General features: G+C 37.9%; 1 protein-coding gene across 3 annotated transcripts in view; it reads left to right on the top strand.

Moving 5' to 3' along the window:
• PTPRG (protein tyrosine phosphatase receptor type G) overlaps positions 1-25,273 on the top strand; it is an 822,933-nt gene that overhangs the window by 550,639 nt on the left and 247,021 nt on the right. For all 3 annotated transcript variants that reach the window (XM_056129040.1, XM_056129043.1, XM_056129042.1), the window contains exon 5: positions 10,209-10,304. In XM_056129040.1, coding sequence (XP_055985015.1) covers positions 10,209-10,304 — 96 coding nt within the window. The remainder of the gene's footprint in view (positions 1-10,208; positions 10,305-25,273) is intronic.

Genomic DNA, 25,273 nt, shown 5'->3' on the forward strand with positions numbered 1-25,273 from the left:
ACTTTCGAAAGGGCAGCTATTTTACTCATTTTATTTATTCATATTTAAATTATCACACAGGAGAAAATCTCACAAATAATCATACAGCTAAATTAAAAGGGCAGGAGGCGATTGGTACCTCTGTGGCGGGGCTTCTCCTGACTCAGTGATCAGAGTATTATGTGGTTGTAGGAATCTGTTCTGGTTCTCGAATGCACAGCACACATACTAGTCCTTTGAGCTAGGGAGAAAAATCCAGCTTCTTATCTATTTATATTTTTTTGCTAGGGTGCACACCTGGCTGTGCTCTGGGTTTAATTCTGGCTTGGTTTAATTCTGGCTCTATACTCAGGGATCATACTTGGTAGTGCTCAGGGGACCGTAGAATATGCAGTGTCAGGAATCAGACCCGGGTTGGCTGAATGCAGGATAAGCAGCTGACTCTCTATACTATCCCTCCGGCCCCTCGAGTTAAATTTTCTCCCTTCATCACCGGGCTTCACTGGTAAGTACTCCTAGAATTCCTTTCCCAGTCATTACTTCAGAGGGAATTATTTATAGGTTGTTTTACCTATTACATGTGGTGGGCTAGGATGGGGGAACTCACATCCAACTATGCTCAGGTCTTACTCCTGACTCTGTGCTCAAGGATCACTTCTGGCAGGGTCGGGGTATCATATGTGGTACTGGGGATTGAACTGGGGTCAGCCAGATACAGGGCAAGCACCTCAACCCCTGTTCAGTGCCTTCGACTCCCTGTGATTTTCCTATTTTTGAATTTCATTCAGTGAAAGAATCATACATTCATACAACATATCTTTTAATTACTTTTAAGTTTTTTTTTGTGCTTACTCGGCTCCAACAAATTTGTTTATGGGGTTTTCTATTTTGTTACCTCTCATTGTTGCATGTCCTATTAGGTATTCATTTGTGTGATTAAGTCCGAGTTTGTTTTTCTATTCCATTATTGATTAGAATTTGGTTAAGTTCTAATTCAGGGCTATTGCAGAGAGCTCTTTCACTAATTCATTTATGTTTCTTTCTTTCCCTTTCAGTCCTATATTGTATATTTTTGGTGCATTCCAGATGGTGCTCTGGAGGCTCACGGACTCCACTTAGCCTTCTCAAGATGATGGTTCAGTGCAAGAGCCTGCAGATATGGTGCTGGAGAGAACCTAGGCTGCCCCTGTGGTCCTGGGATTCCACTCCAGAGATTTATTCAGTAGTGTTCATGGGCCCCCAGAGCTGAGCCTGGTCATGCTCAGAGGATCATGTGGTTCCAGGGATTGAACCCAGATGCATATGCTGTACTGTATGCCAACACCCTGCCTTTACATTTGAAAGACATTCAAGTTAGGGCTCCATAGCTCAGGGGTTAGAGCACTGGTCTTAAAATTTAAAGACTATGTCTGCAATATGCTAGTCAATGAAGGACCATTTTATGTTCTTCTCACTGTAACTCACTGATGCATTTCCCATTCTTAGTTTATTGACGGGAATGTCAGAACTCAGAGACAGTGATTGAATTCACAGGGGTCACAATACCAGAGACAGAAGAGCTAGAGTTTCCTGCCCTCTTTTCTCAGTATATGATAAGACTTTCTGGCCAAACTATCACCAATCATACACTGCTCCTGCCTCCTTTGTATTAATTTTATACTTAACTGCAAGAAATAATTAATAAATCATGCATACTAAATCTATGGAATGTTCAACTTGTGGGGGGGCGAACCTGAACTCATTCCTATTGGAGGAAATATGCAAATAGTACATATTCATTTGACAATTTGATTCATCACTTTGAACCAGAAGTTCCAAAGATCAATTAAAACAGATGTAACAGCAAAACAAGTTACAGAGACTTTTGAAAGTGATCCCCCAAATATCTAGACACCTAGTGTAACTTTAAGTCCTTTATCCCCCAGCTAAAAAGCAGTTGAAGATAATTCCATTTCAGGATAAGTGAGAAAAGGAAATAACTGAGGAGCAGTGCATTCTGTGATTATTGTTAGTGTATAAAGCAGATACTTTCGAATGATTATTGAAATTCTATTTTGCATGTGAAAATATTGAAACTGCCATTCTTTTAACAGGTTTCTTCTAAAAATAATCTCCCAATGAATGTGTCTATGTTGACTAGTAGAAACTCTTTTCATCTTAATTTTCATATCCCTTATCATAAAGTTAAATGCCTAATGAAAACTGAGAGACGTTTAGTTTATTCTTGCTCGAGCTCGAGCGGGCCCAGTAACGTCTCCATTGGAGACTTTGTTGTTACTGTGTCTGGCATATCGAATACTCTCGGTAGCTTACTTTTCTAAAACGTGTGTGGTGAATTATAATCACAGGAATCCCATGAGTGAATTCTGTGTTACTTCCCTTTGACAGAAAGAGAACCCTGAACCCTTAGAGTTTTCCAGTGTCTTCACCCTACAAATCAGATCTGATTCTATTATTCAAGGTCTTTCATCTCCATTTTATATTTCCCAGCTCTGTTGTCTTATGAACTTAATGTAATTTTTCTCTAAGACACACAAGTGTGAGTTGTAGTGCGGAAGCCTTCTAGAAATATGTAAATGAAGATAATAGAATGCTGAGCTCAATGAAGCTCAAAAGCTTAAGCTGGTGGCAGAGCTATTTTACATAGTCTTGTACTTATATCCATATGATCCATTTATTTTGACTTAAAATCAGTCGTTGCCTGTGTTAGGGTTCTCTAGACAAATAGGATTGAGATTAGTTATAACTGTAAGTTTGTGCAAGTACGTACACTCATATGTTACAAACATATAATACATTTGAGATAGAGGGAGAGTTTTTAAGATTTCAAGGAAGTGGTTTACATTTGAGGAGTTTGCCAGTCTATTTGGAAAACAGACTATTTGCAGAATTTATTCTTCTCAAGGAGACTTAAGTCTTACATGCAGTTTCCAGACTAAATTGGTCTACTGCCATCTTTCCAGAAAAAAGAATCACTCAGAACCCCCTTGAAATCTCCCTTCTTTAAGTCAACAAATGGGAAGTGTCCCTCTGTTGTACTAAAAACCACTACTGCCACCCCCACTAGCTGCCACTTTATACCAGCCCCCCTCCCCCTGCAGTATTGCCGACTTCAAAAACATGTGTATGAGACCTCTTTGTGTAAAATAATTCGTTTTACCCAGATTCTGATCTAAGTACTAATCATAGACTGATAGCAACATTTAAAATAATGTCAGATTAAATAACTGAGCGTGAGAGCCCAGACAAATTGTCATGTGAAATTAACCATCACAGGGTTGTAGAAATACACCAAGATCTTTTTATGAGAACAAAATTACAATTTTGTATTTGGGATATTTGGGTTAAATAGTTTTATATTTTGTGTAGTAGATGTATTTATCATTGTTCTTTGTAGTTTAAATAAATAGATTTATCTTCTGTTGAGGCATTAACATTTCAGAGTAGAATTACTTGGGTGGAAGATGATTTTAATTTGTTGTAGATTAACAAAAAAGTTAAGACCATTTGTCCAGCAGAATCATATGTGAGGATCTAACCACTGTAAAGTGAACGGTGACGTGGATTTGTTCCTTTCTGAGTTTTTTCTCCAGGCCTGCAGGTTTATTCATTCTTTTAATATCCTGCTCTACACTTGACATTCATTTTGTTAATTTTTCCTGAAGCTAGCAAGAACTTCACTATAATACCTATAGCTTTATCATTTGGTTTCTCTAATTTCTAGTCACACAGAACCCCTACTGTTTTGTTGATTTGGGGGGAAGGGAAAAAAATCTCCCAGGCAGTGCTCAGGAGACTTGGAAGCCCCTCCAGGCAGGTTTTTGCCAGTTGGACCAGCTGTTTAGTGCAAGGGCCATGGGTGCAGTGCTTCTTGGCTGCTCCAGTGCCATGGTGCTTGGGTGACTCCAGAGCACCACATCTAGAGGTGCTTGAGGTCTCCAGGGCTGCACCTGGTGATGTTTTAGGAGCCAGTGCTTCCTGGAATTGAACCATGTTCAGCTGCATATAAGACAACTGCCTCAGTTCCCCTTATTTTCTCTCTCACCCCTCCACTGACTTGGAAAAAAAATACTAATTACAATGAACAGCACTGTTGAAGAGGTATCCCTGAATGAAACTGAGATACTTTCTGGCTGTACACATCATGCCATCTGATGGCAATGACAGATTTACAGAATTAAATAGATGCTCTGTTGAGTCAGTAATCTATTAGGAGCAAAGATAGACACAATCTGAATTTCTCATTCAGTTCAAAACATTATACAGAAACCTCAATTCTCACATTATCCTGTGCAAGGCTTCCAACAAGAGAACTCAGTAGTTCAGAAACTGTATTTGAAGTTTTACTATCTTCACTTCAGATTATTATTATTAGGCAGTTGTTCCTTCAAATACCACATTTTCTACTGGCTTTGTACTGGGTAATATCAAACACGATCAGAAAAATATATTTCACTCTTTCTGTTCTGTTCCCACTTCCTTCTAGGTGATTTTTAGTCTTCCATTGCCTTTTCAGTTCCATATTTATCTCAGCTCATCTCCATCTGTTCTTTTCCTGTATCTTTTTCTCTATTCTTTGATTCTGTAAAACATGCCCACCCGCGTCCTGGAAATGAGTAGCAGATATTTCACTAAATTGCCTTTCCTTTGAATGCTCTTTCCTTCCCTTATTTATCATGATTTTTTTCTTGGACATTGTGTGTGTGTGTGTATGTGTGTGTGTGTGTGTGTGTGTTGAAGAGACAGAAGCATTTTAACGGAAATTAAAACAGAGCTTCTTAAATCAACATAGAATCTTTAGTTGGATTTTTCATTCTGAGCATTGAATCATTTCCTCTTGCTTTTCTTATCACAGAGATGTGAGCAATGACTTAGGTACTTAAACACAACTATAATTTTAAAGATTATTAAGTCCACTTTTAAGAAAAGATCCACTCTTTCCTATTGCTTGCATTATTTTAGTATTTATATGACGTTTCTCAGTTGGCCAAGAGTTGTGTGTTGCTTATGTTTCTTTGTGATACATTTACCTAAAGAATTTTTACATTTGATTAAAAAGGCTAAACTTTGAGACATCTTATTTCAGTCTTTTTATGTAAATTCAGTCTCTCAGTCATGGAATTGTACATAAAATGGAAATCTGATTTTCTAGCAAAAGTACAATGCTTGAGACCTTAAAAAGTGAGGTTTCTGTCTCAATCTCAATCTCATTTCTTACAAATCACATAAATTTTGAAAGTTTTTGAGTTTTTTTTACTCTAAAATGAAGATCTTTGGAGCTACCTAACTGAATATTAATACATTTTCAAATATATATAGAGAGAGAGTATGCAGTCACAGTTTGAACAACATAAAATTATAACAACTCTAAAATGCTTCAGCTTTCAGATGTGTTATTTTATATGCACTCTACTTGGATAGTGATGCAAAGTTGAAATCAGCAATATACATCAGTTTTCAAACAAGTTCATGTGGATTTGTTTTAAATATACGGGGATAAATAGCACATTGCAGGACAGAGGAGAAGCTAAGTATGTGTTTCATTGTGACTCTTGGATATGTCATGCTGTGCAGATCATGACTTACCTATGTAGATTATGCTTGCACTCTGCTGTGATAGAGCCTTGACCATGTTAACTTTATGCTCATGGCACCGAGCAAAAACCTCATGCCATCTCCTTTCCATTCATTCATTCTCCTTACCTGTATTTTAGCACATGCTTCCTAGTCAGTGGTCAGACTTTTATTTCCTGCCAGATTCAGTTTTCCAAGTGATAGTTTATGCCACATAAACTCAGTGGTGTTTGTTGCCTTCACCTGGGTAGAGAAAATGCCCAAAGTTCTTTCCAGTCCTGCCATTTCACAAGATGTAAAATTAGATGATCTCATTCAAGCTCTGTGGCTGTTATTCGTGAGTTTGAAAGTTCTTAAGCTGATTCCTTTATTGTACCCAGTACACTTAGTTAGTTGGCCAGTGGTTTTTCAGCTAAGCTTCATGCAGTTTCTTTCAGTGGATGGGAGATTTTTGATGCCTCCTACTTCTCTGCATAGTAGAGGAATATCCATTTATATAGAGTTGAACCCTTTTACCAAAAAGGCCCTGGTTGGAATCGATTCATGGAGATATATGCTCTATAAATTTCTTGAAGAACCAAAGTGTTCTGATCTCAGACACATTTGGAAAATACGGAGTTTTGACTTGAAATTCATTTTCTCATGGAAACAAACTGAGACTTATTCGCAAGATGACTAATTTTGGGATGGGAACTGAGAAAATACAAGATGAGTGTAGAGTATCCGTGCCAGTTAATAAGGAGGTGCTAAAAACTGGATAGTGATTATAAATATGCAAATTGACAAAGAAGTCCATTGAAGAGTATTCCATCAGGTAAATCTGAGAACAGTCAGCATCAAATAATGGTAATCATTGATTCTGAGTCACTGTATTAAATAGAAGCAAAAAGTGAGTCTATGTTGATAGAGATAAGTGAGTGATGAATAATAAACTGGAGTGAAGGGAAAGTGAGTCCTTACACGGAAATGGAAAACCAATAATGAATATGGAGGAATGGTGAAGTTTAAAAATCACCATTGGATTATTGGGAGGGTAGAGTTAAATGATTAACAGAGTATGCAGATAGTCTGAAAATGCCATCATTCAAAATATTTTCTTTTTGGTTACAGAGGGAGAATTAATGACTTCATAGTGGAGAAACCTGACAAAGAACCACCTTAATTGTGATCATTTTTAAAAAATCTTTAATATTGAGATGAGCTTACACCGAATGTTTCTTGATCATTTCTTCTTTTAGTGCACTATAAATACTCAGTATTTGTTCTGTGGTAATTTGACCCAGATGCTTCCCCTGGACCTAATTATGAGAGATGATGATATAGACCCTTGTTTCACATCATAACATAATTCCACTGTATACTTTCTAGTATAGAGACAGTCTGAATCACTGTTCTACATCAAAGCAGCCATGGGGGGGTTTAATAACAAAGGACATAACAACTAAGCACAGAGTTTGAGCTAGCATTCCTAAACTGAGAATCAAAATGGTCTATAATAGACTATATCAGAGTACTTTGCCAGAATTTTAAAATGGACTATAGATGAGATAAAAGAATTTTATCAATGTGATGTTTGCTAATTTTAATAATTATCCTTTGGTCATTTAAGAGAATGTCCTGATTTTTAGAAACTGTGTACTTACTTCCAGGGAGAATATGTCTGTGTGCCATAACGATAGCACAGTGGTAGGCATTTGCTTTGCACATGGCTGACTTGTGTCCAATTCCTCTGTCCCTCTCGAGAGCCCGGCAAGCAACCGAGAGTATCCCGCCTGCATGGCAGAGCCTGGCAAGCTCCCTGTGGCATATTTGATATGCCAAAAACAGTAACAGCAAGTCTCACAGTGGAGGCATTACTGGTGCCCACTCAAGCAAATTGATAAACACTGGGAGGACAGTGCTACAGTGATATAAAGAGAGAGATAGAGCAAGTGCTATTGGGATGACATTTAAATAATTGGTGTTGGGGGCTGGAGCGATAGCACAGAGGATAGGGCATTTGCCTTGCACGCAGCCGACCCAGGTTCGATTCCCAGCATCCCATATAGTCCCACAAGCATTACCAGGAGTAATTCCTGAGTGTATGTGCAAAGCCGGGTGTGACCCAAAAAGAAAAAAAATTGGTGTTGGATAAAGAATATATGGAACTGTTAGTCGACCATTCAGATTCACATTATTTGTTTGAACACAGAGGTGAAGGAGAGTATACTGAAGGGAAGACCATGGGTATGGATGTACCTTAACAACAGATTCAGAAAGTTCTTGAACTCAGCATGTGTAATTGCCAGCTGTGCACAGATTTTTAGAAAATACATCTCCAGACTTTGCCCAAATTTGCTTCCACAATATTCCCAAAACAATATGAAGTCCAGTTTACTCAGCAAAACCCAAATATGTATTTGCTGTCATATTTGAGATCATTTCAAAAGTTACTGCAGTGAATTACAACTATAGAGCTGAAACAAGGAAAATTGATAGTTTAGACCATTCATTCTAATACTCTGTGCTGCAGTTCTCTTTGTGAGATACTGTATTATCCTGATGGGTGAAGATGTGATGTAGACACACTTTCTCAATTCATAAAGGGAGTTCCTTCACCCAGTTTCAGTGAAAATGCCCCTGATGAGGTCTTAAAGTATTTTGTATCACACATTATTCAGGTGATGCATTAAACAATGCCATCACTGCTCACTGACTGAAGAAGAAGAAACTCTTCTGTGAACTTACTTAATTTGAGGTCTTGAATTTTAAAAGGAAAGTGAAGTGTAATTTTCTGAAAATACTAGTGTGGAGTTTATCTCTTGGATTACTAGCATTGTACCAAAGCAATTCACAGGATATTAAACTGTTTTAATCTGTACCTCATTGAGTGGATTCTCTTCAGTATAAATTCATGATGTCTAAAATGTCCGGTCCAAAAGGCAGCACATTTGTAAAAAGCTGCCAAAATAGTTACAAATCCATTATCTAAGACCAATAATTTACTGTAAGTAAGAAAATTCTTCAGAAGCATCTTCCTATCTTTCTCCCATTCACTTGAGTCGATGACTTTTCCTAGAGAGGATTTTATTTGAGTTACTTAGTTTCACCTTTTAAGAAAATAACATCTCCTTGCTCTTAACATCTTGGTTAATTCTGTTAGCATGGCTTTGTTTGCCATTTATATACACCAGTTATTATCTGACTTAGCCTCTTTGCTGAGGATTTATTTATTTATTTATTTTGCTTTCTGGATCACACCCGGTGATGTACAGGGATTACTCCTGGCTCTGCACTCAGGAATCACCCCTGGAGGTGCTCAGGGGACCATATGGGATGCTGGGAATCGAACCTGGGTCGGCTGCGTGCAAGGCAAATGCCCTACCCGCTATGTTTTCTCTCCAGCCACAGAGGATTTATTTTTAGTATAAAATTTTTTAACTCTGTGGGCTGTGGTTGATCAGTATTTTCGCAGCAAATATCTTTATGACTCCCGAAAAAGTGGGGGAAATAGAGGTCATAGAAGATAACTAATGTTATTAGAGATTTTCTCTTCTGGGAAGAATAGAGGTATTAGAATCACATTCTTACTGGATAATTTAAGATACCTTAAAATATGCTGGTAAAGATGATTATGATTATGCAACGAGGCTGTTGCTATCTTGAGCCCCATGAGTATGAGGCATTGTGCTGAAAACTATACAGTACATGGATTTGTCTGATCCCAAACCTCCCTGGCAAGTACTTAACTCTATACCTGAGGAAACTAAGCAAAATCAACTTGCTTGCCTGAAATCCTACTGTAAGGGAATGTGGAAACCGTAATAGGAACCCAATTCTGTTATTTTTATTACATCTGCAGTCTTTTGAGAATATTTTATAGCCTTTTTTCTTATTTGCTAAATAACAAGCATGAATATATGTCCAAATATTAATATATATAATGAGTTCATTTGGTTTATGTTATGCCATTTGAATAAGAATCTGTAGCCAAACATAAGAGAAATTATAAGGATGAGCCGAGTGCACTTGGATTTTACATTCTTCTCTGATGTTTAATCTTACCCAGGTTAAGCTCAACTTTCTGAAGCACGGTTCCTCTTCTCTAATTTTGTGTAGTAATTTCAAGCCTGTCTTACTGGGAGTGGCTAGATGGATTGAATGATTAAGTATGTATTATTATACATGGGATAAATGATTATTTTTCTTGTCATATTAATCCTTTGTGAAATTATTGGAATATTCCATTTAAGCCATTTCTCAAGACTGAGAAATACATTGGGCATTGTTTATATAAGTCTGCCCAGTAACATGTTTATGATTTTAACATGTGGTGAGCATTTCATAGGCTAGTTATTTGATTTCAATGTATTTAATTCCATTAAAATTTTGCTTCTTACTAAAAAATGTTTGCAACAACATGAGTATTAGTATTTAAGAAGGAATTGTAATTACTCATATAAAAGCATTGTAGTTGGGCTGGAAGTGTTTCAGTGATACCTATTTTGATTTAGGTAGCATAATATCTGGATAGTCTCATATTTTTGAGCAAAGAAAGTTTACAGGTAGAAAAATACATTTGTCAAAATCTTACTAATCGGTGTCCATTGTACTATTCTTATTTTTACGTGGACTTGAAAGTGTGCATACTAAATTTTTTAATTGCTCTTTTACAGATGCAGATTTTCTTTTATAATCCAGATGACTTTGACAGCTTCCAAACTGCAATTTCTGAAAACAGAATAATCGGAGCCATGGCCATATTTTTTCAAGTAAGTTAGCAGCAGCTCAAGTGTTTAAACCAGAGTATTCTCTGAGTATTTTTTAAAATTCGCCGAATTGTTCCATGTTTAATGAATGCATCTGTTTTCTAGTTCACACCTGTCTAAATGAAAGATATTTCATATTGTCTAATGTGTGATTTAAAATGTAAATAAGTATGTTTAGAAACATAATGAAAAATTTTGCATGAATTATTCTGATTTTATTGCTACTTGACTGGTGCACAGATTGAAGAACACATTTATCATTGAAGTTACTTCACTACTGAGGCATTTTGAATAGGTTCCTTCAGCAGAGTAAGAGGTTGACATAAGAAAAGGTGTTTTTTAGGAAGGAACTTTAAATTTTGACATTACTTACAAGTAGATTAATAAATAGCATCAGTCACTTCTCTAAAGAGACACCTTTTCTTTCCCATTCTCTCATCCCCATGGTAACAAAAGTTTGTATTGAGACCATTTCAAAGTTAGTACATTGTGAACTCGTCCTTTCTTATATCTTCTTGTTTGTTTGTTTATTTGTTTGTTTTTCTTATTTGGCCTCCCATACAGTGTTCAGAAATCCATGGAGCCACTTCTGGCCATATTTGGTCAGTTCATATCCCAATGATGTTCTGCTCAGGCCAAGTGGTCACGGCCAAGTGGCCATTAAGGTCACACCTATCAGTGCTCAGGAAACCTTAGGGGACCTTGCAGTGCTAGGAATCAAACTCAGAATCCCAAGCATTTAAGATACGGACCCCTGATTCCTGGCTATCACCCCAGATGCTCTTTTTCTCTTTTAATGTGTTTGTATTAATGAATGCCATTGACTCTTTTGTCAGTATTGTATCCAAGAGCCAAACTCCTGCAGTCTTTTGGATATGTCAAATCAAGGAATTCATTCAGTCTTAGCTAGATAGCCTAGAGAAAATTTGGTGCCTTGTTTAGGGGAAGGAAGTGGGACCATACCTCTTGATTTTTAAGTTTACTCTTGGTTATGTGTTGGAGGTCAATTCTGACAGTGCTCACTGGACCATGTGCTGCCAGAGTTTGAACTGGAGTATAAAAAAAGTGCCTTAACCCCTGTACTCATTCTCCAGCATGTGGTGTTTTTGTATACTCTGAGATGTGGTTAGAAGGATGTGACTGTCACTTGTCTTTCACTCTATTATTATTGGGAAATGATATCATTCTAACAAAGGAAAGTCTGGACACAACCTTCTCCACTATGGATCCTTAACCTCTGCCTTCTGGGCAAAGCCTCTTTGTCCATTAGATGGAACCACTCTGTTTGTAGTGTGTTAATTTTTATTATCCTCTTTAGCAGGTTACACATGATGGATGTTTCTCTCTATTGCTTATCTCACCTCCTTAACTATAACTTTTTTTCCTTTTCTCTTCTGGATATTGGTTCAAATGGGAGATTATATGTGAAAAATTGAAATCCAGTTGTCAAAAACGTTTTGAGTTGTGGTGATCAATATTGGTTATGGCACTGGTTTTCTAATGGTGAATTCTAGCCTTCTGATATAGCATAAAATTATTTTAGCAGGTCCTGGCGAGCATTTTTAAAATAATGATATGAAATAGGAAAAAATGCATTAAGAAAATAGAAAAGTGGGGAGCTGGAGTGGAAATGCATCAGGTAGGGTACTTGTCTTGCATGCAGTTGTCTCAGGCTCAATCCCCAGCACTCCACATGGGCCCCCAAGCTGACCCAGAATGATCCCTGAACTTCGAGTCAGGAGTAAACCCTGAGCACCCAGGTGTGGCCCCAAAACCAAAACAAACAGAAAGAAAATAAAGTAAATACGTGGAAATGGTGAGAAATTTTTGTAGCAGGGCCTGAGAGATAGTCCAAGGATTTAGGCTCTTGCCTTGTATTCAGCTCATCAAGATATTTTTAGTAGGTTTTAAATTTTTTTACACATGAGAATCATACTGGGGGCTGGAGCAATAGCACAGCAGTTAGGGCGTTTGCCTTGCACGAGGCTGATCCTGGTTTGATTCCCAGTGTTCCATATGGTCCCCCAAGTAATTCCTGAGGACAGAGCCAGGAATAACCCCTGTGCATCACCAGTTGTGACCCAAAAAGCAAAAAAAAAAGAAAAAATAATCAAACTCGTTCATATTATAAGCTATATTTCTCTCTTTTTTCCTTCTTTTCCTCCTCTTCCTCCTCCTCCTCCTCCTCCTCTCCTTCTTCTCCTTCTTCTTCTTCTCCTTCTTCTTCTTCTTCTTCTTCTTCTTCTTCTTCTTCTTCTTCTTCTTCTTCTTCTTCTTCTTCTTCTTCTTCTTCTCCTTCTCCTCCTCCTCCTCCTCCTCCTCATCCTCCTCCTCCTCCTCTTCTTCTCCTTCTCCTTCTCCTTCTCCTTCTCCTTCTCCTTCTCCTTCTCCTTCTCCTTCTCCTTCTCCTTCTCCTTCTCCTTCTTCTCCTTCTCCTTCCACAACCAACTGTGCTCCAGATTACTCCTAGCTCTGAGGTCATGGGTCACTTCTGGCAGGGCTCAGAGGTGGGGGAGACCATATGCAATGTGGAGATCAGAACCAAATTGGCTGTATGCAAGCAAATATCTTACTCCCCTCCATTATCCCGTCAGCTTATAAAATATATTTCTTACCGTGTGTTATTCAAGGGGAAGCCATCTTTTGGTCTTCATGATCCGCTTTGTTTTCCCACACGTCTTTCCCCAATTACATTCATGAATCACTGTAGACTGTTGTGTTTTAATAGCTTAGTTGCCAGTGAAATATACTTAACCTTTGAATACTGTCTCTTCTACTTAATATCTGCCTAATATTGATAAAGTTGTTGAAACTCTCTAGCCTCAATGTCTTTACCTGTGAAATGAAGTGTTCGGTCTTCATGTTCCAAATCATAGTGATGATTACAAGGTCCCAGCATTTGGTAGATGCAAAATAATGTGAATCTATGTCCATCGACCTCCAGTGTTCACTGATGAAGAATCCATGGTGAATATGTTTCTTTGTCTCTACTCTGAGTCCTGCCCTGTCGGTGGGTCACTTAAGCTGTCCCTGCCCCCATTTTTTTTTCTAAACCCTGATCTTGGTTTGCCTTTGGCAATGTTTGGGTAATTTGAACCACTTTACATTTACACTTTGAATCCTGTTTTCTGTGACTGTTGTCTTGGCAAGCTTCTTTTTCTATAGTCAGCCCTGTCCTCCAGTAGGTCTGCCCTCTACTATACCCCGTTAGTAGAGTGCCCTCTTGCACCCCCTCCAGCCAGGTCCCACTCCATAGGTCTCCTTTGAAAATGTTTTCATGAGTACTTAGAAGGACTATTTTACTGCATGTTGTGTTATGGCCAACACTTTCTGGTTTTTTTTGCAGCTGTAAAAACTCTTGTTAAATATACAGCCCATTAGAACTGTAGGCAGGTGATACACATTGCTTTACAAACCTCGAAAACACCTTAATGTGAAATCTAGGCCTCAGATTTTAAAAGTATTTCTCAGATATAAAGGTAAAAGGTAAAGGCCCTCCCGTTGATCGTCGATTTGCTCGAGCGGGCCCAGTAACGTCTCCATTGGAGACTTTGTTGTTACTGTGTCTGGCATATCGAATACTCTCGGTAGCTTGCCGGGCTCTCCGATTCTCAGATATAACTGCTAGTTAACATACAAACACACACACACACACACACACACACACACACACACACACACACACCTTAAGTTTGCTGTATCTGGAAAGTTCTCTAAGTTTTGGCTTGCTGTTTTGTAGTTAGAAAATAGAGGACAAATAACATAAAATAGTGTTTTGGTTCGTTTTGTTTTTCCAGATAATGGCTGTGTTGAGCTGCTTCCTTTATTTTTCTTTCAAGTTCACATAGACATTCACACATTTCAGCCTGCACTGCTTCATGTGTTTTCCAATTCAAACCTGAACTCTTAAAGCATGATGGCATGGGGATGTCTGTCCTGTGTCCAGCACAGATTCAGTACCAATAAAGGTAGTAACTGCCACATTAAATGAATGGATACAGTTTGCCTCTGCTCGTCACATCACTTTCACAAGTGCCCTCAGAGAATAGTGACAAACAGGTATAGAGATGCGCTATCCTCTCCTAAAGAGGCTGTACTCTGACTTGGTGCTCATAAACCCACACAACTCGTCTCCAGAATGACTCAAGATTTAAGTTTCATGTAGATGATACTCACTGACTTTGTCTAGTCGGTTGTTTTCCTTACGCTTCGGTTTTTTGATTTGCTCATCACATCCCTATTATTTCAGGTCATAGAAATGAAGAAGTGCATGTTTCTTTACCATGAAAGTAGGGCCAGATCAATAGTTTGGGGCTTTAGGTGCAAGGTTACCGTGCATATAGCTGACACTGATTTGATCCCTAGCATTTAATGGTTCCCTGAGCTCGTAACATCACTTTCACAAGTGCCCTCAGTGAGTATAAACTTCCAAGTACACAGCTGACCAGAGATAGTCACAAACAACACCAAGAGTGCCCCAGACCAAAATTAATAAGTAAATATAACTTCAAAATGGACACAAGCATATTTAGTACATTGGTGTCCAAGAACCAAATATTGACCTGAACTAGCAGTTGACTACAGGTGTTCTGTTGTGAACTTAATTTGTTGAGTTGTTTTGCTTTCTACCCCCGCCCCCCCCACTTTTCTTCTGTTAAATGTGACAGATTTTACATAGACTATCCTGTGAGTGTAACTAGCAGAAGATAAGAATTGAGCAGTGGGTGTTCATCTTTTTGTCTGCTTGGGAAGAGTTACACATCCCCATTGCAACACAGTCTCCAGGCAACTTCATCTTGTCTTCATGTCAAGAAATTTGGAAGGGGTAGTTTCTGAAGTTGAAGCCAAAGCCTCACATATAGAAGCCATGTGTTTAACTGCTCAGCTAAATCCAGGTATCGATGTGATCTTGGACCCTATAACTTTGGTGCCTTTCATAATTTGGTTAGAGGCAGAAATGAAGATAAGACTCAATGAAAAATGAGAATCAGGTTTTTTTTTTCTACAAGAACTAGTGAATGCAAAGGAAAAACAATTTTCCTTACATAGAAAAACTATTTTCATGTAAGAGAGACAGTAAATTATGCAGCTGTCTCTGCTTGTGCTCATTTTGGTCAATATAGGACATTTTTGTTTCATTATGAAGCCACTAATTGCAATACTTAAGACAAATTTGCAGCTTCTTGTAATAAGATACCTGGTGAAAGGAGGATCCTTAGACCATACTTACTCTGGGAGGTAAAAGTGAAAGGCAAGTATAAAGTTTAATTTTAAGTGTCTTTAAAACAAACCAATTGAAATAAGAAATCAACAGAGGGTAGGTAACTTACTACTAAGCCACCAAAAAAAAAAGTACTTGTTTAGCTAATTATATAATTTTAAAATCTAAAATCATTATTTTCTGTCTTAAGTGAATATATACTGGTCATTACAATAGTCAAAATGAATTGTATCAAAATAGAAAATGTCAGAAATCACTAAAATGCTCTTTGAAAATATTCTTGTATTTGAGTATTTCTGGAGTTGTTTAAGAAAGCAATATGAAAGCATTTACATGCAAGTTGAAAGGCAGTGGAATGTTAAACAGTTTGTAGGGTAGATACTTGCTTTGAAAAGAACTCATAAAAGTGATTTAATTCACTCTTATTTAAGTTTTCAGTGTAGAAAATGCCAATACACAGAACCACCATATCTTTAATTGTGTCTATATTTTTTACATCGACAATATATCATCACTCTCTGACTTGGATTCTGATTTTGCTTTTTAATCTTCCAGACTCTTAGCTATTTCTGATTGAACATTTTTTTCCATTGTCCTATGAGAGTTAAAGTGCTTTCTAAATATATAGCTCCTAGTGACCTAGTGACTTTCAACCATTTAATTCACAACTATTTGATATACCTCCCTTAACATTAAATTTTTTTTATGGTTTTCTAAGTTTGATACTGTGTTTTCCATGAAGTATGTGACTATCATTGAATTTATGATTTGGAGCACGTCTCATTTGTTTTCCAGTCATCATTATTATTTGAATCCTTGAAATTTTGTTTGTGCTTCTGATTCTGTTAAGCTTTACAGTTATAGATCCATGATCCTGTATCATCCTGTAGATTTTGTTGTTGTTGTTACTCTGTTATTTGCAGCTTCAGTGTTAGGCCTTTTAGTTATCATTTCCAAAAAAACACAAAGAAGTAAAATTTGTTTTCCTTTCATAGATCTATTCTATATCATACCTTTGTACATTTAAGAAAGAAACAGAATTATAGGAAAGCCAGGTATGAGCCGGCAGTGATGGGGCAACTGCAGTCTCATGGGAAGGGGAGCAGTATTGGCTCGTCCTTCATGCCCTACTGAGGTCACGAGTTGCCCCCCACGATTGGCTCTCCAGCACAGCCATAACACTGGATGCACAGAAGCCAATCTCGTAATTATCTGGCTCTTTGCAGAAATCCAAAATCATTATATGACATTACATGATTCTTATACCATCTGTAGAAAACAAAGTATTTCACAATGCCTTTTCAGCAATTCTGATTGTTGGGGGGAAATTCTAAACAATAATAGTGCATCTTTTGTCGAAATAATAAATGTAATCAATGTAGAGAAGAGTTAAGTAGAAATCCTCTGCCTCACAGGCATTGGGAGGGGTGGGAGGGGGGTATATTGGGGTTCTTGGTGGTGAAAAATGAGTACTGGTGAAAGGAAAGGTGTTCATTGTATGACCGAGACTTAAACCTGAAAGCTTAGTAACTTTTCCCACAGTGATTCAATAAATAAATATAAGAAGAAAAAAAGAAGGAAAGAAAGAAACAGAATTAAGAAATTGTATCTTTATTTACAGATTATCACATTTTATTTGTTGCAACCTACAGACTACAACCCTATGCTACAAATTGTGTTTTTTTTTAAAAAATTTCTATCTGGATATAATTACACTCTTGGTTTCTCCCTAAAGTCTGTAGTTCGGTCATTTCCCTTTTTTTTGCTCCTCAGAGTTGAAAGCGAATTTCAGAACACAAGTGGTATGCAACTTGGTAACCATTCTTTAAAGTATGTCAGTGGTATAGACTGCTTAATTATTTTTCTCCATCTGGAGAGTGTTAGTAATTAAATGATATGGCAGCACCTGGGATTATTTATAGCCGTAGAAAAGGCAGGAAGAGTTCTCCACGCATGACTTACTCACCCAGGGCAAGGAAGCCGTTTTTTCTACTTGCCTGCTTTTCACCTTCTTGACCCCTCCAGAGGTAGATATGATTTGTCCTTGTTTTCACCTTGTTTCTCTCAGCATTCCATCTGGCATTAAAACCATTGGGTGATTTGCTTTCTTCTGTCTTTGTGTACTATGAGATCCTTGAGGATTGAGAGTCTTAAATGACTTAGGTACATCTCTTCTAAGTGGCTAAACACTGCAGCTTGGTATGTAAGTACTAAGCTGAAATGAATGGAAATTTAATGAAGCCCTTATGAAAAACACCTCCATAACAATAAATTATCAAGGTTTGAAGCCCAGGGGTATTCCTGGAAAACCCTTCCAGGTTGAAGTCCACATTCTGTTCTTGGTGGAATTCATCAGTTTCCCCTAGCATCTACCTTTCCCTAGCCCTCACTACACTGTCTTGATCTCACTTACTGGCCAGGAAACGGGTCTATTAAGCACTCACTTGACCATGTCTGATGTTAGAGAACCTTTTTACTGAGACTTGAAGTAAAACAACACACCACAAAAGCAGGTCTTTGAATAACAACCTTTCCTTCAATTTTGGTCAAGATTTTTTTTGGGCTCATCTCTTTTTTATCAAAACAGCACTGAGGGAACTGACATATTTGTGGACCTCCTGTTTGGAACAAGGTGAGGTATGCATCCTGCCACGTCATTAATGATTTGACTTTTGGTAAAACTGATGCTGGGTCACTGTTTAAGACTCATACACACATATACACATGTATGTGGTAGTTATATTGGCATTGTAAGAATTTTTGTTTTATTTTGAAGCCAGGGCAGTAATACAGCAGATAGGTATTTGCCTCACATGCAGATGACCCAGAACTGATCCCCAGCACTCCAGATGGTTCCCTGAATCCACTAGGAATGATACCTGAGCTCAGAGCCAGAAGTAAGTCCTGAGCACTTTCAGGTGTGGCCCAAATACTAAACAATGTATAAAAATAAAGTAGGGTTTTAGTATCAAAAATTTGGGTCAGAGATGGCTTTTAACGATTACCATGAAATACTTTTATAGTGGTAATTGGTAGTGACATCTTTGAATTATTTAACTTGAATTATTTAACTTATTTCATTTCTCTTTTATCTCATTTATCTCTTCTTGGTATTTCATTTCTAGTATCTCTATATTTATTGACAGGTTCATTTTTGTGTTGTGTGTATTTTTGTTTTTTCATGCTATTGTGTTGTGTGTATTTTTGTTTTTTCGTGCTATTAATATTCGTCATTCTCTTCTTCCTTTCACACTTCTCTACTTCAGCTAATCTTAAGTGAACAAAATTTAAAGTTTTCTCATTTATTAAGCACAATATTTGTGCCACTTACCGGGAAAATTGCAAGTGTGTTTTGAATTTTAACTTGATACTAAAATACTTGAGGGAACCATGAGTTTTAAAGTAGGTTGGCCCGTGAGTTCCTTTTTCAACAGTAGCATCTTTTTGTCAAGGGGATATCGAGGAGGACATTTTAGGTCAGGTAGATATAGGTGAAGGAAAAAATGGAGAATTATATCTGTGTAGTACTTCAAAATGATAGTTATTTAGAGAGCAGAATATTTCTATTAGTGAATTTTAGAATTGAGCTCTCTCTCTCTCTCTCTTTTTTTTTTTAAGTTTTTGGGTCACATTTGGTGGTGCTCAAGGATTACTCTTGTTTCTGTACTCAGGAATCATTCCTGGTGTTGCTCAGAGACTATATGGGATGCCAGGGATCAAACCAGCTCAGCCTCATGCAAGGCAATGCCCTACCCTCTGTTCTATCACTCCAGCCCTGTACTCACCCTTTTCTATTTTTTTTATAAAGAAAACCACCATTACTAAATATAAGTGATCCTTTTCATACGTGGTGACCTACAATGGTCTTCTAAATTTTTGTATGCTTTTTTGTGGTGTTTGATTCTATATTTTTAATAACTTAATCTTTGACCGTTTTGTGCTTAGATTGTACTTCTAAAAATTAACCAGTTCAAACTATATTTCCATCAAGAATTATATTGTTAGGCAGCTAAGATAGTATTGGGCATAAAGCATTTGTCTTGCAGTGCTGACCCCAATTTAATCTCTAGCTCCGCGTCTGGTCCCGCCTCAACAAGCACTGCTGTGAGTGATCCCTGAGCAAAAATCAGAGTAAGACAGAGCTAGGGGTAATCTCTGAGCACAGCTTGGTGTGACTGAAAAAGACAAAATCTTCTTTAGTACTCCCTGCTCAGTGCATAGAAGGTTGCTGCTAGTACTGTACTGGGGGATCGAACCCTCACATAGAGCATAAACTGTAGTCCCTAGCTCTTTAGCTATGTTCCTGGCCCAATACATACTATTACTTTTTAATTTTACCTTTTTTCTTCTCACTGTTAACTGTTCTGTTAACAGTACAAAACAAAGACCCATTCACCCCAAATTAAATGATTGAAGGGAGGGGGAGGTCAGAGAGGAAGGAAAGAAAAGAGAAAAAGAGGTAATCATATTGGTCTACCGAAATACAGTAACTATTTTTAGGTCAGAAACCATGTGAGTTTGTCTGTGGATAGTGGCAGGTTGTTAAAATGTCTTCCTTGCTACTTTCCAGGATTGCAGTAAACTAAGATGAGTCTTAATTTATTCCTTTCCAGTTGTTGCTGTTTGAATATCATCCTTCTCACATTTTCCACATCCTTGGGTTTTATCCATTTATAAGTTCAATTCTTTCACTACATTACCTAGGAGTGTAATTTCGGAATATTTTGGGTTGATTTAAAATACTTTTTTATACACACACACAAATTAAAATACATATGTTCCAATTAAACTATTTTAACAGCTAATTGATTTCAGAGGACTTACCATTAAGTGAAGCTCTGTATCATTTTTAATATTCAGATGTGATTTTGGAATAAATTTGCAGATGTACAACATTGAATTTATAGCCTATCAAGTATATTCAGTACATCTCCTGTCTGCAAATGACCTGTCTGTAATTCAAATTTCCTTTTAGTGGACATTACAGAGAACTATTTAATAATTGGCAAAGCACTGCATAATTAATAGACTTTGAGTTCTGTGAATGTGACCATGTGAAAATCTTACATCTTTAATTAAACCATTGAACTTCAAGGACAGTAACCAACTTCTTTTCTTTGCTACATTACTGAGAAAGAATTTGGAATTGTTTTGCTTTTTAGTTCTAACATAAGTCACTGATTCTGATTGTCATAGTATCAGAGTAAATATTAGGTACTCTATAGTGATCACTGGAAATAGGCAGATGAAAAATCTGACTTTCTGGGGATTGTTTGAGTTAACCATGATCTCACAGCATGTACCCAGGCAAAAACTTGCTGGAATCTACCCAGACAAGAACTAGCTCTTCGGGCTTGTAGAGAGTACAACCTGGCATGCACCCTCCCCAGGTTTGGTTCCTTGGTGCCATATTGTCCCTAAGTGTTGTTGGGCACAGCCCTAGCGGCCTCCAAGATTCACTGAGTATGACCCTGGAGGATGCTCAGTACCACCGGCATTGCTACTTATTCTTAGCACTGCAGGGTCGAAGCATCCTTGTGCTGAACCAGTGTCACAACTTGGGAGCCCACCAACCCCTCTAGTTCTAGGTTTATGACTCCAGTCCATTTGTTTATTCTTAATAGTGTGTGATCTGTTAGATAGCTTAGCTGGGTATTTCTCAACAATTTCCCAAACATGGCTTCTTCTGTTGTAGACCCCCTGTCCTAGTGGATATACCACTAATCAATACCAAGGCTCCTGTCCATACTCACACAGTTTTTTTTCTTTAAGGACCCTTGGAATATTCTGGAAGTCTACAGAGAACCACAGGGCCCTAGTTGAGAAATGCTGATTTAGCTGATTAGATCCCTTGGGAAAAGGCTCTAAGTAACGTACATTACATGCCAGATTTAGAAGCTAGTGGTTCTCCTTTAATCACCCTCCTTTCCCCAGATAACCAAGATGAAAAATGTTTCCAAGTGAAGCATAAATACTAATAAGGCCTATTGTTATTATTTTCAAATGATATGAAACTATATGTAGAATGCTTTAGACTCCATCAAAAAGCTGTTAGAACTAACAAATTCTCTAAAGTTTTAAGGTGGTAAAAAAAACACCTAAAAATCTGCTGACTCTATGAACTAGTAAGAAACCAGTAAAATGAAAAATTAAAGATAATTCCATTTACAGCTACATTGAACAGGACAAACGACCTAGGAATAACCCTTTTTCTTCTAATTCATTTTTTATTTTATTTCATTAATAAAATAAGTATCAACACCATATCCATCAGTATATTATTTTAAATAGAGCTACGGTGATTATAAGTGTGCATAAATCTCTTCAAATTAACACCTTTTTTTTTTTTACCAAATTAACAATTGTGTGTTTGTGTGTTCTTGGATAAATGCCATGGAAGATGAATCACTGGATCAAATGGTAACTCCATTTTTAGTTTTTGAGAAATCTCCTGTTGTCAAATATTTCCAGTAGAGACTAAACCAGTTTTTAGTCCCATCAGTGGTAAGTGGGGATTCCTTTTGTACTGCATTTTCCACAGAGCTTGTTGTTTTCAACTTTTATGACATAGGCCATTCTCATGATCCTAAGTGATAGCTTGTTACTATTTTGATTGACATTTCCGTGATAATCAGTGATGATGAACGCTCTTACATGGTTGTTGGTCATCTGTACATTTTCTTTAGTGAAAGCGTCTGCTTATGTCTTCCCTTTTTTTGTGTGATATGACTGGTTTCGTAGTTTTATTTTGTGAGTGCTATATGTTAGTCCTTTAGCTGATGTATGGTGTGTGAATATTTTCTCCCACACAGCAGGGAATCTCCTGAAGGTTCACCAGATAGTGCTCAGAGATCACTTTTGGCTAGGTGCTTGGGTAGCCACATGTGGTGCTTTGGATTAAACAGGGATCAACTTTGTATAAATCAAGAATATTAACCCTGTACTACCCTTTTACCCCTTTCATAGGTGGTCTGTATTTCAGACCCCTTTTATTATTATCACTGTAACACTGTCATCTCATTGGTCGTCGAATTACTCAAGCGGGTGCCAGTAACGTCTCTATTCCTCCCAGCCCTGAGATTTTAGCAGCCTCTTTTTACTCGTCTTTTCCCAATGACTGGAGGCTCTTTCAGGGTCAGAAAAATGAGACCTGTTGTCATTACTGTATTTGGCATATAGAATATGCCACGGGGAGCTTGCCAGGCTCTGTCCATGCAGGTGGGATATTCTCGGTAGCTTGCCGGGTTCTCCGAGAGGCATATATTTATATATTTTTCTCTATGATTTGTTGCCTATAGCACAGAGGGTAGGGCGGTTGCCTTGCCGACTTGGTCGACCCAGGTTTGATTCCCCCACCCCTCAGAGCCCGGCAAGCTTCCGAGAGTATCTCGCCCACACAACAAAGCCTGGCAAGCTACCTGTGACGTATTCGATATGCCAAACACAGTAGCAAGTTTCACAATGGAGACGTTACTGGGCCCACTTGAGCAAATCGATGAACAATGGGAGGACAGTGCAGCACAGTGCAGATTTGTTTCCCTCTGTCTGAACCCCATCAGATATGGTGTAGTAATTGTGGGAAATGAGTAGGAAGTGTCTTATAATGCAGTTTGGAAAGCAGCCTGGAGTGTGGCGGTGATTGAGTAGTGGAGGTCGACTGCCAGGGCTGGGTCCCTTGGTGTGGGGAGGGCTCTCACCCGCCCCACAGCCTGGCGTGGAGTCTGGTTTAGAAATGTTTCTTAGTATAGAAATGTTTAATGTGATGTAGTGCCATATGTGAATATACACATATAATCATCTTATTGTATTTTTAAACTTATATGCTGGTGATGTTCAGGGCTTACTGCTGGCTCTAACTCTTAGTGATGCTCTCTAGGAATCATATGCGGTGCTGGGATTTGAACTGGGGTAGGCTGCATGCAAGGCAAGTCACTTGTACTACCCCTCTAGCTCTGAGTCATCTAATTTTAAGCAGAAGAGTCAAGTATACAATGGGTAAAGGGCAGATTTTTCAGCAGTTTTGGGAAAATTGGACAGCCACATGCAAAAGCATGGAAGAGGCTTCATCATACACAGAAATCAACTCAAAATGGATTGAAGGCATGAACATAAAGTCTCAAACAATAAAGCTTCTGAAAGAAAACTTTCGGGCCTAGATCCTTGGCATTGGTCCTGATGATGTGTTACTGAATCTGACTCCAAAAGCAAAGACAGGGAAAGAAAAAATAGACATATTTACATCAAACTAAAACTATTCTGCACAACAAGGGAAATAATAATAAAATTAAAATGCCACCTGTGAAATGAGAGAATTTTTTTAATTATGTATCTGATAGGAGAGTGATATCCCGAAATATTTTAAAAGTCTTATAACTCCCCCCCAAAAAGCTCATCTTATTAAGCTTAGGCATCTGAGTAGACATTTTTCAAGAAGCATGCAGATGGTCAAAATGTGCATGAAAAGATGATAAGCATCATTAATCATTAGCAAAATCAAAATCAAAACCACAGTGAGCTATCACCTCACACCTGTTAGAATGGCTATTATCCAAAAAGCAAGAAATCGCATATATTGATGAAGATGGGGAGAAATGTGAATTTTTATGTTCTTTCTGGGAATATCAACTTAAAAAGCCACTATGAAAATAGTATGCTGATTCATCAAAATATAAAAATGAGAGCTACTAAACAACTTAGGGATTCAACTTTTGGATATGGTATTTATCTGGAGAAAATGAAAACACTAAAACTAAAAGATAGGGAAACAACTCTATTCATTGGCAAATGATTGTTGTACTCTGGAAAGTAAATATGAATTTATCAGCTCTACCTTTTGAATGTTCTGATCATAAGAAAAGTAAGTAAATTATGAATGCTAATAAATGCTACTATCTTTACACTGTACTTCACAATACATACAAATATTGAATGATTTTGTTATACATCTGGAAGTTTTTTTAATTAGACCTCAAAAACAAGTTACCATTTATAGCTTAATGCGTGTAAAATGGTATAAGTGCTCACATTAAATATTAATTACTGTTCAGTGGTATTCCCTAATGGTATTATGATGTACACTTTCCAGGTGGACATACTGAGGTATGGAGCTTTTTTCCCATATAAGTTCTTGTGTATTATACAGGCTACTGGGCTGAAGCGATAGCACAGCGGGTAGGGCGTTTGCCTTGCACGCAGCCAACATGGCCAGCCCGAGTTCGATTCCTCCGCCCCTCTCAGAGAGCCCGGCAAGCTACCGAGAGTATCTCGCCCGCATGGCAGAGCCTGGCAAGCTACCCGTGACGTGCTCGATATACCAAACACAGTAACAACAAGTCTCATGATGGAGACTGGGCCCGCTCGAGCAAATTGATGAACGACGGGAGGACAGTAATACAGTGATACAGGCTACTAAATATTAGTGTCAGTAGTTCAGTAACAATTATATCTCTACAGGGTTTGCGCCGTAAAGAGTAAACTCTATCAGAAAAGTTGGGTATTTATTAAGGAAAGCAAAGAGGGTATGTCACTTGTTCCAGTAGTCATATATGTGTAGGTACTTTTAGACCTCTCAAATTTGCTGATACTTGGAGAATTATTTCCTTATATATAAAATCTGGGTTTTTGTAAGATAGAGGAGAGTCCAGTATGACAACTACACTGTAGCACTGTCATCCCGTTGTGCTGATTGGGCACCAGTAATGTCTCCATTAGTCCCTGTTGCGTGTTAGTATAGCCCAATGCATCTGCTTGC

The sequence above is a fragment of the Sorex fumeus genome, unplaced genomic scaffold (genome assembly GCF_029834395.1).
Source record: "Sorex fumeus unplaced genomic scaffold, SorFum_2.1 ptg000072l, whole genome shotgun sequence".
In the NCBI taxonomy this organism is placed as follows: domain Eukaryota; kingdom Metazoa; phylum Chordata; class Mammalia; order Eulipotyphla; family Soricidae; genus Sorex; species Sorex fumeus.